Below are 14135 nucleotides of genomic sequence, written 5' to 3'. Positions count from 1 at the left end.
AACTCAGCCTAAGAATCTCATATGTTAGTAAATTGAGAAGTAACACAATCTGCTGAGGGAGCTTTACCGCAAAGGTATTGCACATGGTTCTATGAGCAAATTTTTTTAAACTAGAAATAAGCTTGAACTCTGCATTAGCAAAACTTGAGAAAGTACTAGAAATATAATAGGAATATTTAATATAAAAAAGGCTTAAATAAATGTGCTATATTCACTTTGTCTTTTTTTTAATCAGAAGACTCTTATAATTAGTTATATTTACTTCACATTATCTTGGAGCTCTGTGTGTAACAACTGTAGGTAGGAACGGACAAGGAAAGTTAGGCTAGAACACAGCCCGCTTTGCCTACCTACTTGCAGTACAAGCCCTAGATAGCTAGACCGCAACTGGTTGACGGTACTTACGCTATTTAAGTGCATAGAGGAACAACAAAGACAGATAAACACAATACCAGAGTCATATGTAAATGGTTCAGAACCAGACAGGGTATGCAGTTCCAAATGAGAGACAGAGTGGTCAGAAGACTAGCTGGGGTCAGAAGCACCAGCAATCCAATAAGGCACAGGAACAAGAACCAGGAACACACTAGTGAGTCCAAAGACTACCACTGGTAATGGTGTATGGCCAGGAAAGAATTTAAATAGAGGGTATAGTCTTGGGATTAGAACCTGATAGGTGCTCCATTAGTCAGAAACACTAGTACACAGGAATAGAGCAGCTAAGCAAATCAGCCCAGATCATCTGATGACTGAGCAAAAAACTTGTCCATCAGGTGAAATCATTGTTTAAGAAGACACTTAAATACAACAATGAATCTGTCGGAGGACAAGAGATAGCAGTAGCCATCACTTTTCCCATACAGCGGATGTGATTGCTGCATGGCAATGCAGCTCTTTACCTCCATTGATGAGCAGGCAATTATTGGGAAAGAACAGTTCCTTCGTGAGAATTGCCTGCTTAGTTGGTGCATGCAAATGCACCTTTAATGTGCCACCCAGTGAATGAGCAAATGCTTGTTAAGTACCAAACGCACTGTAAGTACCAAAATCATTGTTTCTGAGCAGCAGATCGTCCTGTTTAAACAGGAATCTGTGCCCAGAAACAAAATCTGCGCGGGGATAAGCAATCTTTTGTCCCCATAGAGTGGAGATGATTGCTGCATGTAAATGTAATTCTCATCTCCACTGCTAATCAGGCAATTATCAGGAATGTTTAGTTCATTCCCTATTATTGCCTGTGTATTGGCCAGAGTAAGCCTTTACCTATTTTTTTTCAATTTCCACAATTTATTTATTTGGATGTCTGTACATGACAGTATCTTGGATAACAGCATGAATATTGTCATCTCCCGTGACATAATGCTATACAAATATAGTCACAAAATGTTACAGTACAATTATCACCTGCTGATTACTTATTCTAAAGCACGATCATGCTGAGATGAGAAAAATAAGAAAAGCGTCCTTATAAGAAGTATAAGAGATATTGGAGATTTGTTTTTGTTTATTTTCTGCTCAAACATACTTGCATGTGTGAAAGAGCCTTGCATTAAATTGATATAGACGCTTTCCCCCCCTTCCCCGATATTCTTATCAACTGTGTGACAATTAAAAGTTAGAGAATGAATGAATCGCTCAAATTTCGAGTCAGGTTTCATGTGGCTAAACCAGTTGGCTGATTTAATTTGGGTCCCACTCCAAATCAATTCTACCCAATTCTAAAGTGCTCTTATCGGACTAAAAATTTGTGTTTTTTTTCTCTCTAGTCTGTCATTTGGAAAATGGAAATGGAAATAGGATTAAGCTGCAATACCAAACACAGCCACTATAGAATTTACGTTGCATGGTAGAAGCCACAGTATTCACCCCTATACTGAGGAAAGGCTATCAATTTTTAACTGTATGAAATGCCTTTTAACCCCTTACTGACCTCCGTTGCACTTGTATGGCGCTGTCGGGTCTTTAAAGATGGTGCCATGTTTCTGCCTTTTTAAACAGCAGACATTTGGAACTAATGTCTGTGATTGGCAATAATGCTGATCACAGACAGTTAACTCTTCAGATGCCTTGGTCAATTGTGACTATGGCATCTGAGGCAGCTTTCCCAAAAAGCGCTGTGTTCCCCTGACCCAAATGATTCTCTAATGCATTTTCTCCAAATTTTTTTTAAGTTCCAATTTTTTATTTGGAATTTTCCAGTTTTCCCACTACATTGTATGCAATATTAAATGGTGTCATTGGAAATTGTCCTTATTTATACTGTTATTTTTCTGACCCCTCTTCCTTGACCTGCTGTTGGCACTCTTAGTTTTTATACACTATGCCATCTAACCCTAGCCTATTTTCTGCTTATGCATATGTATTATGATCTTGTGAATTCAGACCAAAACCATATTTTCCATGTCATTGGAAATTGTCTTTATTTATACTGTTATTTTTCTGACCCCGCTTCCTTGACCTGTTGTTGGCACTCTTAGTTTTTGTACACTAGCAAATTTTCTGATTATGTATTATATGATCTTGTGAATTCAGCCCAAATCTATATCAGCCATGCAGTTAGGGTAGGGCCCCATTGCAAAACTGAGCACACACTGAGGCCACAGTTCCTTCTTAGATGATATAACATCTACTGCCTGATCTAGCACTAGAGGAACTCAATATCTATGAATATATTTAGCTGCTGTTAAACTCAATAGAAGATTTTTAACCCCTTAGTGTCCACCCATATGCCTTTTTACTGCAGTAACTAAGGGGCCCTAGGCTGAGCCGCTCGGCTCGCACATAATAGCCCAGACTGAAAGGAGGCGGTCCTATCAGTGATTGACAGCTCTCTCGGTATGTACAGTCATAGAAGGAAGGCTGTCAATCACTGATAGGACCGCCTCCTTGACTTCAAAGCCCAGAATGAATAAGTTTCAAGTTTTTCTGACTTATTTTTATAAAACTACATTATATATCAGTCTGCTTAGCTCCTCCTGCTCTATAACATGCTGCCTGCAGATTACAATGTATTTTAATTGTAACAGATTCCCTTTAAGTGATGGCTTATCCTCAGGATAGTACATAACTATCTGAACAGCAGAGGTTCGGCACCCCGCACCTCCACCTCCATTATTCAGGTGTTCTGCATACCTTAGTCGAGGGAAGTTTGCGCTTGAACTACACTGCACCATCAACATTGTAGTGGAAAGCGCTCATAACTGCAGCGCTGTTCCCGTTAAATTCAATGGGACCAGTGCTGCAGCGACAAACTTAAAAGAACAAAGCTACACAGAACACATGATCGGCAAGGGTGAGGGCTGTTGGACCTCTGCCGAGTAGCTAGTGATATCCTATCCTGAGGATAAGCCATCACTTAAATTAGGGTGGACAACCCCTTTAAATTAACATAACACAACATAAATCCATTAAAATGTTATGGTTTGTTGTAACTGTGTATTTTATATGTTGAGCACTAAGTTAACTAGAGATGAGCGAATCGAAGCTGACGCAGTGGAATTCAATCCGAATTTCAGGAAAAAATCGATTCGCACCAAAGCCGAATTTCCTCGCGATTTGTGGTAACGAATCTCATTTTTCCCTAAAATGGCTGCTGCACGTGTGAGGACATGGAAAAAGGAACTCTGGGAAGGTGGGATCACCCATAATGCCATGCATGCAGCCAATCAGCAGCCAGCCAACCCTGTGATGTCACAGCCCTATAAATTGCCTCAGCCATCTTGGATGCTGAAATTTTCCAGTGTACTTAGTGCAGGGAGAGATGTCAGCAGGCGCTAAGGACAGTGCTAGAAAAAAACTCATTGTGCTAAAAAAAACAATTTACAAATGCAGGGAAAGAATTTTCAAGGTGTGGGGAAAGGATAGGGAGGCATCATTCCCCAGCATTTATGTTGAACAGGGTTCAGTAGGGGAGGTTACAGCCTGGGTAATTGGAATAATCCTATTACACCTTTCTGCACTAACTGGGGATTCAAATTGCTATTATACAGCTCTGTAATTCCAGCAAACCGTTCTTATTAGGGTGCAAGTGCTGTTATATACAGCCATTAGAAGGGTTTATTACAAGGAAATATTTCTATGTCTTATTTGCCCTTGTGTAGTGCACTTATATGTTCTAAAGCATTTTTTGGCTTGTATTAGTGGGTAAAAAAGGGCTTATTAGCCGTTGTATGGTGAAGTGCTAAAATTACAGCCCTTTTTGTCTTTGTTCTAAAGCCTTTTGTGGCGTGTAGTAGTGGAAAAATTAAATATATATTTGCCTTTCAGCGGTGCAGTTATATGTTCTAAAGCATTTTGTAGCGTGTATTAGTGGCAAAGAAAAAATATATTTGCCGTTCAGCGTTGCAGGTATATGTTTTTTATTTTATTTTTTATAAACAATTTTTTATTGTTTTGTATTTTTTCCATACAGCAGGTATATGTTTTAAAGCCTTTTGTAGCATGTATTAGTGGCAAAAGAAAAATATATCTGCCGTTCAGCGGTGAAGTTATACGTTCTAAAGCCTTTTGTGCCGTGTATTAGTGGAAAAAGAAAAAATATATTTGCCGTTCAGCTTTGCAGCTATATGTTCTAAAGCCTTTTGTGCCGTGTATTAGTGGCAAAAGCAAAAATATATTTGCCGTTCAGCAGTGCACTTATATGTTCTAAAGCCTTTGGTGGCGTGTATAAGTGGAAAAAAATAAGGGGCTATTTGCCATTTAGCGGTGCAGTTATAAGTTCTAAAGCCCTTTTTTGTGTGTATTAGTGGGGAAAAAAAGGGCTTATTAACCGTTGTGTGGTGAAGTGAGAAAATTACAGACTTTTTGGGGTGTTTTAATTTCCTATTTATTAATTTATTTGACCTAACAGTATGTAAGACAGAGACGTGCCAGGCCCTGCACAGGGGAGTGGCAGACGCCTAAATGTTTCTGGTGCAGGCACAGGTCGCAGCAGAGTAAGGGGGCGTAGCAGCAGGAGTCGCAGCGAGAGGCCTGAGCTCCCGGTGTCATCTAGCTGTCGTGTCTTGACCAGCAACCCAGCGGTTCTTGAATGGTTGAATCGGTCATCCACTTCATCCCAAGTGATATCAGACACACTCATCCAAGAGTCGGTGGGTTCGTCGGACACAACCCTTGGTTGGCATGGCCCGGGAGCAGGCCCTGTGCCCTCACCTGTCCTCAACCTGCCTATTTCCTTTTCTGTTCCCTCAACCAGACAAGTATTATATGCTATGAGCTCTGGCAGTGCAGTAGATACTGGGCAGGTCCTGGTCGGTAGTCAGGGCTTTTGTTGTCTCTGGTATCAGCCATTCCTCCAGCCTGCAGGTGGATGAAGAAAACCATCAATACGACCCTTCTCCTGAATGAGCCACCAAGGATGGACAGAAAGGAGATCAGCAGAAGAATATTAGACCTCACCATGGAGATCAGCTCCCTGCTGAGCGGAGAGGAGTACACAATAGTGAAGAAGACTTTGAGGGACTGTGTGACTCCCATCTCCAGGAGTCAGGAGGGCGGAGCAGGATTCCTCACCCCATCACAGAGCATTTACTTCACCCACTAATGCAAAGTATTATATGCTGTGCGCTCAGCTCCACTATAAAGTGAGGACGAGCTACTAGAGGACAGTCAGCAGCTACTGGTTAGCCAAGATGTGGAGGAGACATCCACTGCTTCCTCCGGTAGGCAGGCAAGTAGTGATGAGGAGAGTTGCATGGGAGCTGGTGTTGCGAGCAGTCAGGCTCCTGACCCAGAGACTGTTGAGTAGGACATCAGTGATGTGCAGACAGTACTCGATGATGATGATGTAGTTGATCGCACTTGGGAGCTGGGGCTTCATCATCATCGGAAGAAGAGGATGACAGCTTGTCAGCAAGTCGCTAGCGTGGCCAGGAGTCAGCAGGGTGGCAGCAGTGGGAGGTCGGGAGCCAAACGTGCCCAGGGTAGACCTCCCACTTTGTAGGAGCCTACCTGCCTGGGAAGTAGCGGTGCATAGGGTAATGGAGGCAGCAGTGGTAGCAGTCAGTCAGAGTGTAATATTGGGAGACAAAATCACCTACTCGGCAGTGTGGCAGTTTTTTGTTAAGCCGCGGAAGGAGGTGAACATAGCCATATGTAGAATCTGTGGGCAGAAGGTGAAGTGTGGCCAGGGTGGCAATGTTGGCACCACGGCCCTGTGTTAACAAATTCAGCGTCACCATAAAGTGGCCTGGGAGAAGCGTGGCTCCAATGTGGTGGTCCAGCCTGCTGCAGCAAACGCTGCATTACCCAGTGGCACGCAGCAGATTTCAGGCAGTCAAGGCTCCACCACCTAAGCCGAAGGGAGCTGTCTGTCCTTCCCATCATCTGCTGGTCCTGTTGCTCTTGCTCCTCCTCCTCCTACTCCTCGTCAGTCATTCCATCAGCAATCGTTCACCGAAGCGATTGCCAAGATACAACAGTATGAGTGTACTCATCCAACGGCGCAGAAGCTGAACGCGCTCCTGTCCAAGTTGCTGGTGCTGCAGTCCCTCGCTTTCCAAGTGGTGGACTGTGCACGGCATGGCGGTGTCAGGCTGTTCTACACCTTGTTTACCTGGGCGAACGGAGTCACACAGGGGAGGCACTGCTCCGTGTCCTCCATCAAGAAATTGAATCCTGGCTTTTTCCGCGACAACTGAAAATATGAACCATGGTGACCGACAACGGGAAAAACATGGTGTTGGCACTGCATCAAGGAGGCACACATGTTCAATCTGGTTGTCAAGCAGCTCCTGAAGTCTTCCACCCATCTGCAAGACATCCTAAAAATGGCCAGGAAACTTTGCATGCACTTCAGCACTCGTACAAAGCACACCCTCCTTGAACTTCAGTGGCAGAATGGCATCCCCCAACATAGGCTGATATGCAATGTTTCCACCCTCCATATGTTGGACCGAATATACGAATAGAGAAAGGCCATAAACAATTTCTTGATGATCCAAGCGGACAGGAGTGCTCCCCTGTTTAACTTTGATGTCAGCCAGTTGAAGCTCATGCGTGACACCTGCCATTTGCTCAGGCCCTTTGAGGAGGCCACGTTATTTGTCAGTTGCCAGGACTACGGGATGAACGTCATTCCAATGCTTCATGTTCTGGAACAGATGCTGGTAAATCTGGCTGGTCAGGGGACTGGAGATGTGGCGCCTAGATCTCATGGCCGCATGAGTAATTTTCTTCATTACCAGCCTGTCTGGTGCAGACAGAGGGAAACCCCTATTTTCCCAGCCTTTCTTGTTCTCACCCAGCTTTACACCATTTTAATGGCCCTCATATGGCACTCTGACAGCTCCACTGCCACACTCATTAGTACAGTAAGTCTATTGAACAAGCAACTCGTCTAAATTTGGCAGAATTCATGTCATTTTTACTGATTTACTTCATATTTTCCAAGAAATACAAGGTTGTATCAAAACAGAAAAACATCTATGTAAGGCAATCTTCTGCTGTTTGCTTATGTCAAATGCTTGCTCTAATCTATTCAATGTCAAGAACAAATGAATTGTTTACCAAGAAGTCGTACAGAAGCCCCTGTTAGACGCTAGATGTGGCACTGCGACAATAACAGTACAAGCCCAGTAATCTTCCCAATTAAAGTGACACACTCCGATTTAAACACAAGATTTACTTTGGTGTGAATTGTTAAAAGTGCAGCATTTTCATCTGTTAAAAAATATAATAATATGTAGGCGGCAGTTATCATATTGCATATAGCAACCATTGTTTGACATCATAATTTAGCACAATTTTAGCACAAAAGATGCCTAGCTTGGGTCTAAAAGGGGCTGCACCATATAGGACATTTATGGCGTATCGATAGGATATGCTATAAATGTTCTATAGGTGCAGGTCCTACCTCTCGGACCTGCTACTATCCCAAGAATTTTGCCCCCACTGTGAGCTGAGAGGATATCAAGCATTCACAACGTCCTCTCTATTCCTTGCTGTGGGACTTCCAAAATGAAAAGTTTTTTTTTTTTTATTCAGTTGTATATTTTTAATGAGATATTTTTGTGGTACATATAATGCATTAAATAACTTTTGTACATTTTATTTGCAGGGAAAGGGGGGGAAAAGCAAAAAAAAAATGCAATTTTGGAATTTTTTGGGGATCTATTTTTTATGTCATTAATTGAGCAATATGAGTAATTTGTAACTCTATTTTACCGGTTGTTGCAGTCACCAAATGTTATGGCCATTGCTATATTTTACTACTTTTGCCTTAAAACCCTTTTTCAAGACCCATAACATTCTTATGCAGATGATGGAGCTTTGTGAGGGCTTCTTTTTTCACTGTAACCCCTTTAGTTTTCATTGTTACTATTTTGGCTACATACCATGTTTTGATTACTGTTTATTCTTATTTTGGGGAGGCAGGATGAACAATGAGCAGCTATCTTGGCATTGCTATTTAGGGTTTCTTTATGGCTTATATCATGCAATATAAATAATGAGTTAATCTTATAGTACAGGTCGGTAGGAATGTTGTCATTATAATGATGTACGTTTTTATCCTTTACGTTTTAATAAAATATAAAAAAAAAAATCTTCTTTTTCTGAATTGTTTTCAACATGTTATCAGACATTAACCATGCTTTGATCACTTAGACTCTGTTACATGGCAGACCTAGAGGATGACCCCCGGCAACCATAGCAACCCAAATGAACATGTTGTGGCGGCAACATTAGGCTTACCGAGGGAGCCCCCATCCTCTGTAAACCCACTTAGGTGTTGCAGTCAGCATTGACTATGGCATCTGAGTGATTAAATACAATAGCTGGGATGGGAGTATGTTACAGTGAACTCACTGTGGATGGCATAGGTGCAACTACTCAGTCTTTACCATACCTGTGCCGTAATAGAGCAAAGAGGGACTACCCACTTCCAAAGCCACTATATTATGACATGGTGTGGGAAGGGGTTAAAGGGGCTGTTCTGGACTAATGCATTGGCCACCAATCCTGAGGAAAGGAGGAAAGGCCATAAATGTTTGATCTATGAGGTGCATACCTTAGGACTAGAGATAAACGAATCATTCAAAATTAGATTCAGGTTTGATTCAGCTCCACATCGATTCTACCTGATTTGAAAGTGCTCCAATTTTGTCGAACATTTGTGTACGACACTCTGAGGTCCCCTAGGACTTATGGTTTTTCTCTTAAGACTTTCACTTTTTTCTTTATTCTTTTATTTTTTCCTCTCTATCCCTCTCCCTGAAATTCACCTAAATGAAATCATAAAAAACTCAGATTCAGATGCAACTCAAATTTGATTCATTTAGATTCGCTCATCTCTACTTCAGACCACTGACCATCATTGTGCTACCAAAGTGCTGAAAAAACTAAGCCACATGATCAATAGAAAGCATGGACAAGGATGGTTTAATGAATTGATTAATTGATCATTTGGAGCCATGTAAACAGCCGATGCATAACCGTTAAATATCAGACGTGTCATGAAGTAGTTAATCTGCATTAAACTAATTTTGGAAGTGCATGTGTGAGCGGATAATTACTGGATCTGCCAAGCAGAGCACCAATTAAAAGTTGCTTATATGATTCCTAAATAGGTATCTTTTTTCTTATGTTTCCTTTTTAGATAATCGTTGGAGAAACTGTAGTCTTTTGCCTACAGGTAGCGACGAGAGACTTTGAGAACCAGGAAAAAACTCTTTTAACTGGAGACTGTTGCTATATTAATCCACTAGTGCGGAGAACTGTCAGATTCCTTGGTAAGATTTTTTTACTTTGATGTTTTCATGTAATGGTGAATTTTAAAGACATGTACTTCTGTGAAGTGTTACTCTTGAACCTTTTCTATATTTAGACTTTTATTTAATAATCTGACGTTTGTATCATATTTTCCAAGCAATCAATGCTCCCTCTCTACTGTAGGGAATGTACTGTAGATAGACTTGATTTATTGGACAATCGTCATGTTTTACACATGACTGAGATTCTTATAGACAGCCATATATTCATTGCATACAAACATTATCTGTGGTTAACTAAATGGTTAACTTTTTTTAACTGAAACTAGCATGTGTGGTAATAATTGAACCTCAAAGTATGTATAGGTTATATTGATAACCAATGTCTATGTGTAAGGACTCATAAAGACTAGATTTATGTTCATGGAGGCTTCTCAAGTCCCTGTGGTTGCTTATTATCGAGATCTGTAATTCGGTGGCCAATGGAACATGGTGAATAATTATTATAAGGAATCTGCTACAGTACAGTGAGGCTCTGTAGATTAGCAAATAACATTTTTTTTTTTAAACATTCTAAACTCAGATTTGTCCCAAAAAAATACATTTTGAAGTCTGGCTTAACATGCACAGTTAAAGGGGTTCTCCGGGAATTAAGAAAATGAAAATACTTAAATGTTACTTTATAATAAATATATTCCCAAATACATTTCATTAGAGTGGCTAGTTTTGTCTACGGAGCAATCACTAGGAGAAATAAAATGGTCACCGTCCTACCAGTACACACAGAACCTGTCCTAATCACACAGGAGGACAAGTTACTTCACAACACTGAACTGAAGACCTGCCTCATTCTCCTCTCAGCTCTGTGGGAATGGAAATGATGAGGAGACATGAAGTACAGAGAGGATGGTGGGGGTAATGAGCAGCAGCACTTGTATGCAGTCTCCATTACCACAGCTCCATATCACCACAGTCTGTCATGTCCAACCTCTTTGTACTCATCTATATTCAGGATCATAATCACTGACAAGCAGAGCAGAGAGGAGGATGAAGGAGCTCTTTACCTCAGTGTTGTGAAGTAACTTTTCCTCCTGTGTGATTAGGACAGGTTCTGTGTGCACTGGTAGGACAGCAACCATTTTGTTTCTCCTGATGATCAGGGCCGGTTCTAGGTGAAATGGGGCCCTGGGGCGAAAAACAATAGGCCCCCCCTAGTGCCCCCCATTAATTTACAGAAAAAACTGTTTATTGTGGGGCACAGTGTATGCTATATGTGTATAACAAACATATTTCAGATGAAAACTTACAGTTACTTGACTTGGCCCTTGGGGATCTCGGACATCGCTTCAACACTTTGGCCGGGAGGATCGGTGGAGCTGATGTTGTGTTTTATCCTAATGAGAAATATTTCATAATAAGGATTTGGAGAAGCGGCAGAGGGATAGCAGAGCAGGGAGAGGCTGGTGCTGCTACTAGGGGGTCATACCATGGGGGAGTAATAATGCCCACCATAATGCCCCCCCCAGTAGAAATAATTCTCCTTATAATGTGACAGTGCAAAAAATACCCCCTTGTAGTGCCCCTAGTTGAGATAATGTCCCCATAGTGCCCCCATAATGTGCCAGCATAAAATACCCACAATGGAAGCACTCATCTCCGTGTGACTGTCCTGCCGCCGCTGCCCCCACAAAAATATAGTTAGTTGCGGGCCGGCGCGGGGGGGCCCCTAAGGACTCGGGGGCCTGGGGGAAATTGCCCCCCTTGCATATATGGAAGTGCCGGCCCTGCTGATGATTTCTCCCCCGACAAAACGAGCCATAATAAATAATGAAAGGTATTTGGAAATATATTTATTAGGTAATAATTGAGTATTTTCATTTTCTTAATTCCTGGATAACCCCTTTAATAATGTAGCAATCCAATCTATAGGTGGGTCCAGCAGAAAGGAAAAGTGTAAGCCTTTCGTTTCATTTCCTATTCCTTTTGAATCCACTTCTGCCTTTGGTATAAAAAAAACTGCACCAAGAACTTTAGCTATTCTTCTAAAAACAATACGGTAGATTTATTTAAGGCTTTATGCTTCTATTAGGGTTAAAAAAAAAATACACTTCATGGTGATCACCATACTTACTCTATAATTTGTGACTTTTTGAACTTTTTGAAAAGTGGTGATAAAGGTTGGTAGGGCTTAGAGGAAGTTCAAAAGCAACCTAATGGGTTGACTATAATTTACACCAGCTCGTAGCAGGAAAATAATATTTTCTAGAGCATGCACTGATAGAAGATGTGCCAAATTAATTAGGAGGCATGACCTTTTAATAGGTTCAGCAGACTTTACTACAACAGCCTTTAAACTAAGGGGGTAATGGATCAAGATCGAACTTTTGACCCTTTTTTGTAATGGTGCGCCTGTTTGGTTTGAATCCAAACAATGTAAAAAACAAGTTGATTTGTTAAATTTTTCACATGAATGATATGGTGATTTCTCTGTATTGGATAATGTATCACATGCACTGTGCCAGAAAGGTAGAGTGATTTTGCATGTTTTGTCGCTGGCCTAGACATTTGCACCAGTCTATCAAGTATTTGCACCATATTTAATGTGGCTTGCACCATGCCTGAAGGTTTACTGATGGCTCTATGTTTTATCTTTGGGCCTTTTTGTAAAAAGTTGCAAAAAAGACAAAAGTGTACTCCAGTTCCCTGATGGTGTACAAACTAATAGAACCTTTGTAATAAATAAACATTAGACTTTAGACTGAGAAAACATGTCATTTGTTTGACCGATATAAGAAATGTCATGCAACATTTTTTAAAAGCTATGTACAACTTTGAGGGCATTTTTTTTTATTATTGCATTGCACCTATTTTGATCTAAAAATCTTTTTTTCAAATGGTCTTTATTAAAAATTTGCAATCCTTTTTGTCTATATAGCAGAGATGCTGTAGCAGCCTGTGGATTTTCTGTCTTTTCCGTCATTTGGGGAGCTGATGGGCTCCTTATCTCTGCTCTTTGACATTAAAGACTCATTATAGCTTAGTTCTTATTTTAGTGATAAGAATGTGGTTTAATAAGTGTGTATGACCTCTTAGTAGTTTAGAGATAAGGTTTATTAGATGACTTGCACAAAGTGAAAGTACCAGTCACACAATTAGAAAAACAGTTAACCCTTGTGACAGAATGGCTCAATATTTTTAATAAAAGCCAATTGAAAATGTGATTTTTAGCAAAAAATAAGTAAAACCCAATCATAAACAAAAATTGGCTCCGAAAGGTGTACATAGTCTTTAATATTTTTCACAGCCAAGCAGTCAAAGCGTCACATTCTGATGCATTACCTCTTAAAGTCTTATCTTACAGTGTTTGTTGCAAGGGTTCTATCAATTTGTACATCACCAGGCTAAAAATGTTTCTGTACCCCCAAAACATTTGTCCACACTTCAGTAAATGTAAACTGCCAGGCTTGTTGCAGACTACCCAAAAAATTTTGCTAATATTTCATAATTGTGGTGCAATTGCCTACTCCATAGGCAAAACTGGGAACATAATTCCACTTTTTAGCACAGCAGATTTGATCATTTTCTCCTTAGGCTGGCACAGGAAGTGCCAGTCACGGTAAATCTGCCCCTTTGTGTTTGAAACCCTCCTCGGATCAAAACTTGCGAATGAGTGTCATTGATTCTGGCAGAGAACAACAAATAAATTTCATATTAAATCTTTATTGCAACTATATTGTTAAGGTTACTCCCAGAAAATATATAAGATTTTATACTTTTTGATTGGACATTCATCTGCAACTGCGGTAAAAAAAATTGATGTGAAAATGGGCTCCTTTCAGGTCAGCCGCAAAACCTGGCAAATTTTACTAGGTTCAAAATACTGAGGTTGGCAGTCATATACAGTCATGTCTACAAGGTGGGCATTTGCAATGACAGGCTGTCAGCTGGGATATACTAAAGGCGTCATTCGCATTTCTGTGTTATTTTCATGTCTGAAAAAAAGCGTCCTTGTTTCATCCGTGAAGGATCCATGTTTGCTCTGTGTGTGTGCGTGTTTTTAGTTTGTGTGTCATCCATAATGCAGCTGAAAATTAATTTCTAGAGCATCTCCTATTAGTCTTCAGCGAAAAACGGACGCACCACAGATGGCACACGGATGCCATCTGTGTTGTGTCTGTTATTTTCACAGACCCATAGGCTTCGGTTGGCATGTTTGGCTTGCATCACGGACCAAAGTAGTTCTTGTCTCTCACGGTCAGTAAAAAAATACTGATGTGCAAACAGATGCATTAAAATCAATGGGTACGTGTGCTGTCCGCAGAAAATACGTGCAGCACACGTCAGTGAAAAATGGAAATGTGGACAAGGCCTAACCTTGGCGTTCAGTTTATTTGCATCTTTTTTTACACAGTCACAGTTGGTGCATTC

General features: G+C 40.8%; 1 protein-coding gene across 1 annotated transcript in view; it reads left to right on the top strand.

Annotated features, from left to right (window-relative positions):
* PLPPR5 (phospholipid phosphatase related 5) overlaps positions 1 to 14135 on the top strand; it is a 222545-nt gene that overhangs the window by 120161 nt on the left and 88249 nt on the right. The window contains exon 2 of the mRNA XM_044302463.1: positions 9596 to 9728. Coding sequence (XP_044158398.1) covers positions 9596 to 9728 — 133 coding nt within the window. The remainder of the gene's footprint in view (positions 1 to 9595; positions 9729 to 14135) is intronic.

Source organism: Bufo gargarizans, chromosome 7, assembly GCF_014858855.1.
Source record: "Bufo gargarizans isolate SCDJY-AF-19 chromosome 7, ASM1485885v1, whole genome shotgun sequence".
NCBI lineage: Eukaryota > Metazoa > Chordata > Amphibia > Anura > Bufonidae > Bufo > Bufo gargarizans.
Note: the sequence above shows the minus strand (reverse complement) of the source record. Positions and strands in the feature narration are given on the sequence as shown.